This window comes from Lycium barbarum, chromosome 3 (genome assembly GCF_019175385.1).
Source record: "Lycium barbarum isolate Lr01 chromosome 3, ASM1917538v2, whole genome shotgun sequence".
NCBI classification, from domain to species: domain Eukaryota; kingdom Viridiplantae; phylum Streptophyta; class Magnoliopsida; order Solanales; family Solanaceae; genus Lycium; species Lycium barbarum.
The window spans coordinates 136,488,887-136,494,367 of record NC_083339.1 but is presented as its reverse complement, the minus strand read 5'-3'; the positions used below and the strand labels follow the sequence as shown (position 1 = coordinate 136,494,367).

The window sequence follows — 5,481 nt, the reverse complement described above, 5'->3', positions numbered from 1 at the left end:
GGATTGCTTCGCACTAGGTGGGGTTGCTAATTCACTATCAACTTAATCATTTTGAATTTTTATAATTTTTTTAACTACTCGAAAACTACTAAAATACTCAATAAAGACAATCAACACACCATTATATACAAACCACTGCTACCCTATCCTCCTAATCATAAAACAAACCACTTTTCTAGTTAACCTCCCCTCTTAAGTATAGAATGGAAAGCTCATCCAAAACTATCCAAGAAAAGCAAGTGACAAAAAGAGGTCCAAAGCTAGTTTCCTCAAATGATGGGAGGAAATTTATTGGAGTGAGACAAAGGCCATCAGGCAGATGGGTTGCTGAAATCAAGGAATCTTCACAGAAACTAAGGCTATGGTTAGGTACTTTTGACAAAGCTGAGGAAGCTGCTTTGGCTTATGATAGTGCTGCACGTCTCCTTCGTGGAAGAAATGCTAAAACAAATTTCAAGAAACCCCATGAAGAAAACTGCAGCTTGTTGGAAAAAAATCCAAGATTATATCAACTTCTTAAACATGCCATCATGAAGAAACTTGCAGGGAAGTGTCAAAATAATGAAAGTTTAGAAACAGAACCATTTATTCAAGAAAGTATAGTTTGTGAGGATCAAGTTCGAAATAAAGAAGAGATCTGTGGGGTCCAATTACAGGGAAGTTCAAAGGTTTATTCTTCAGTGATTGTTGCTCCTTCTTTTAGTGCTGGAAGAGAAGAGGAAGAAGAAGAATGATGGATTACAACAGCTCCTTTTGATATAACTTAGTAGTAAAATTTATCATATTTCTTGTTTCTGCTTAGACCAGTTTTAATCCAATACATATTTACTTTCTGATACCAAAGTTTATTTGTTGTTTTCCTTTATGCTTCTGCCTCCAAACTAGTAAGCTATATTTTGGGATCTTTGACAATTTAAGTCAGCCTTAAGTAAAAATTCACCCGCTAAGGTATAATATTTTGTTTTAGTGTATACAGTAAGTACACGGTATTAGCTAGGATATCTCAGCACTATCTGTGGGATTAATTTTGTACCATGTTTGGTAGAACCTAGTACCAAACAGAGTATAAAATGCATCCAAACTTAAAGATGGGATATCCCATCTTATCCTATTAAATCTTGGGATTATTTTATCCTATCTCCTAGATGGGATAAATTAGTCCCAAGAGATGGAATAAATTAGTCCCGAGATTATAATCCTTGAATAGCTTTGTCTTCGTATCAAACGACCCATAAGTGTATAATTAGTGTACATACTGATTATATAATGAATATATGTTAGTTATATAATGTAGGGGAAAAAGTCTGCGTACACTCCAAAGTAGGAAAAAGATCTGCATACACTCTACACTATCTGGATCATATTTTATGAAATTTTACTGAATATGTTATTATTGTTGTTAATTATATAATTTATAGTAGCTAAAATTTATTAAAAATTACAATGAGTTGTTTTTTGTTATGAGCTTTGTTTGACTGTTATATAATGCAAAAATTCACAATGTATCTGCCTAAGTATCAACAATTGGGCTTCACTTATATGGGGTCATTCGCATGAATGTCCTATCTCAAATCGCTAGTCCTTAATTTTTGCTCTTTGGCACTTTAAGTAATAAAAAAATAGTTGAAAATATCTTTGACATCGAAAAAATAGAAAAAAATATCGGCCTACCCTTATCTATGATTTAATTTCGCAAGGCATAAATTTATAGAAACTTTGCTTTGTTCAACATAATTTCTGTAGGAATTAATTTTTTTGGCATAAGTTGTGTTGGGCTGAGCGAATTAGTTACCATATAACTTAGGGCAATTCGCAGAATTGCCCTTCTTTTGGGGTGGTCTTTAAATTTTGCCCCTCATATTTGAAATCTTTAAATTTTGCCCTTCGGCTAAAACTCATGGGTTCCAGGTTCGAACCCTCACACAGTCAAAATTTTAAAAAAAAATCACAAGGCAGAGTTTAAATTTCGCTATGCCCCCATCGGCATACACTTGTGAAGGAATTATCAAAGTTATGCCGAATCCGACATACTTATTCCTTATGGGCAGACTTGGCATAAGTATGTCGGGTCCGGCATAACTTTGGTAATTCCTTCACAAGTTTATGCCGGGTCCGACATAAAGTTTTCCCATTAAAAGTTTGCCCATAAGTATGCCCCCACCGGCATAAACTTGTTAAGGAATTACCAAAGTTAAGCCGGACCCGCATACTTATGCCAAGTCTGCCCATAAGGCATGAGTATGCCGGGTTCGACATAAATTTGGTAACTCCTTAATAAGTGTATGTCGGGTCCCGCATACACGCAACTCAAACCTTATCTTGCATTTTTTTTTAATTTATGCTTGAGCGGGGGTTCGAACTCAGAACCTCATGATTTCTGCGTGAACGCTCAGAGTTGCAATGCGAAGGGAAAAAATTAAAGACCAGCAATATGAGGGGCATAATTTAAAGACCACAAATATGAGGGGCAAAATTTAAAGACCACCCCAAAAGAAGGGCAATGTGCGCAAAAAAAAATGTATAATTTATGCCGGATAATTTAATTCCTACAAAACTTATGCCGGACAAGGCAAAGGTTCTCTAAACTTGTACCGAGCTAATTATTTAACACACATTATGCCGGATAACTTAATTTCTACAGAACTTATACCGACAAAGGTTCTCCAAACTTATGCCTTGCGAATTAGTTACTGCACAACTTATGACAAATAATTTAATTTCTACATGAGCAAGAAGAACACTTGGCAATCCGCGCAATTAAAGACCATTCCACGTCAAGGCCAATCCGCGCAAAAAGAAATTATATGTCATAGCAAGAAGAACACTTGGCAGGGTCGGTCCATGCTTTTATGGGCCAGGATTCAGTAACTCACCAAATGGAGCTAGTTTTGCTCTAAGGTTTCTTGACCTCATTGGACCTAAGCGTTTGGACATAGCCTCGACGATTTGCTAGCAACACAAAATATTCCTAAAATGTAAAATATTTATTTGTTCATATTTCCTTCAAAATTAATTTTGCTTCTTACCCAAAAAGCCAAAAATATTTACCCGATTATCTTCTCGCCTAAAACCCTTCCTTCATGATACCATCGCAATATATTTATATCATGATGATATCATGGAGGACTATAAGAGAAGAACTGAAGCAGTCCTCCTTCATACCATTTCAATATATTTATGTGCCACGATGATATCATGGAGGACTGAGTAGTGTCTCATTGAAGAACTGAAATAGTCATCCATGATACCATCACAGTATATGCATATAAAATGATGGTATCATAAAGATTTTTTTGAGTAAAGTGTGTCTCTTGAATAAATGAACGTGATACCATCTCATTATATTCATATACCATGTTTGTATCATAATTTTAGGGGTATTTCGAGTCAATAGTTTTAGGGACATGAAAGTAAGAGGGATATAAGCCGATAATTATTTTGTTTTTCCCCTTTATTTTATAATCTTCTTCATGAGTATTTCAACTTTAACAAGAAGTGAAGAAATTGATATTAGCAACTAGTTTGAAGAGTAATCACAGTGAAACAATCTTCACTTCACGAAAACCTTTTTTTTTTTTTTTTTCAGTTACAACTTCAAATAAACATTCAACTTTAACTAAATAATGTCCAAACGAACAACATACTGTACAATTTTTAAAACATGATGAGGAATTTAAAACTCGTTTAAACGTGGGGTTCAAATGTCATCGATACCTTCCTCTTATTACTTTTTCTGTAATTCACGGGTCCTCTCTTCCCAAAAGAATTAATTAAAAATTTCAGCTAGAGATATGAATTCAATGCATCTTTTTATTTTTTATGATTTAATCCGAGTGATCATGGATTGATTGTCATGTAACTATAGGTTATCTCTTAATTATCATAATCACCAATCATTTACATTCGAGCATAATTTCGAGTGGGGTGTATATGTGGTGCACGCAAACAAATATCATTTCACCATCAAAGGATGTCATTATATTGCTGTGACGGATATGTTTTCGTCCCAGTCTGCTCCATTCATTTGGAATTATTCATCTCCGCTTAATGTCAATCTTCCTATTATTGTCATGTCCATTATCACCTCTTTGTCAATTGCATCGTGTTCCCGAGGGGGCCAAATATTTAATTAAGCTCCACTTGTCAAGGACCATTTCATAGAAACTATTTACAAAGCAAAATCTTTATGTTCATTAAATGAGGATACTTTTTTTTTTTTTTACTCGAAGAACTGTGCAATATGATAGATAAGCTCGTCACAGGTAACGAAATAGACATATACAAAAAGAAAAAAGAATGTGCCACACTAATTTTAGCCACAATAGCCCATATGAGGATAGTTCAATAAATCCACATGAATATCTAAGTTAAATTGCATAATTTAAGCTTGGTCTATATTATTTCTACTTTTTTCTCCCAAAACTCATTAATTCAAAATTTGCACGGAATTTTCTCTCATCAATTCAATTTTGAGTTTTTTCCCCAATGCATTGAGAATCTCAAAAGATGCACACATACTTTTCTTTCTTAATTACTGGAAACAAAAATCTATTATTTATTAAAAAAACTTTTAGAAAATTTTCATACATGGATTACTTAGCTACTGGTAACTTAAAACTAATTCTTAAAGTTATAACTTTAAAATAATCACATATGTTAGTCATTTTTCCTAAATTTTAAAATGAGAAATTTCAAGAGTTTAAACTATAAGTTGAATGTAACTTTATTGTTCTTTCATCACCATCGCATAGGAGAATTCAAAATTTGACAGTCGTGGGTAGATTATTACACTTATAGTAAATGAGTTAATAGTTTAAAAATAATAATAACATTTATAGTCAAACGGTTCGCGATTGATTCAATTGTTATAATAAATTTTTGTTTATAAATATTTAAGCAATCAAGAAACCTAAATTTGTTGAATATTAGAAAATTCTCTCCCATTTTTTTTATAATGAATAAAATTTGAAGATAAATGGTAAATAAATTCTTTCTATTTTTAAAATTGTTCATATTAATTAGACAAGTTGATGAAAATCTATAGCTTTATTTTGATATTTTTTGTTAGATTTAATTGATTACTTTATTATTTTTAATATTTTATGGTATTAATCTCTTTTTGTTAATATTATATGTTAAAAATATTAAGATTACTAAAAAGTACTCAAAGGCATTTTTGACAGCTATCACATTTTTACATAATCAAATTAGAAGAAAATAAATGCACATTAACTAATTAAAGTCACTAGAACTATTAACAAGTTCAATTAAAGTTTTCAACTCTTATTCCAAATTAAGGATGAACGATAATTTGTAGTATAAAAGAACAGAAGAACAAGAAAAAAAAAACATTAAAGGGAAAAAATAAAAAGAAAAATGTAAATGAATAAAAATGTAAACAAAATAAAAATAAAAATAAAAATAAAAATAAAAATAAAAATAAAGTATGAATGACTAAGAGTGTAGAAAGCATGATACGTA

At 31.9% G+C, this 5,481-nt stretch overlaps 1 protein-coding gene across 1 annotated transcript; it reads left to right on the top strand.

The window, feature by feature from the left end:
- The first annotated feature begins 203 nt into the window (after positions 1-203).
- LOC132631427 (ethylene-responsive transcription factor CRF3-like) lies at positions 204-734 on the top strand. Its single transcript, XM_060347002.1, has one exon. It carries the CDS (start codon positions 204-206, stop codon positions 732-734), a length of 531 nt encoding a protein of 176 aa, XP_060202985.1.
- Positions 735-5,481: the final 4,747 nt, after the last annotated feature.

What these genes read in the sequence shown, in the direction of transcription:
- LOC132631427 (XM_060347002.1), top strand. Translation starts at nt 204, where the DNA reads ATGGAAAGCTCATCCAAAACTATCCAAGAAAAGCAAGTGACAAAAAGA.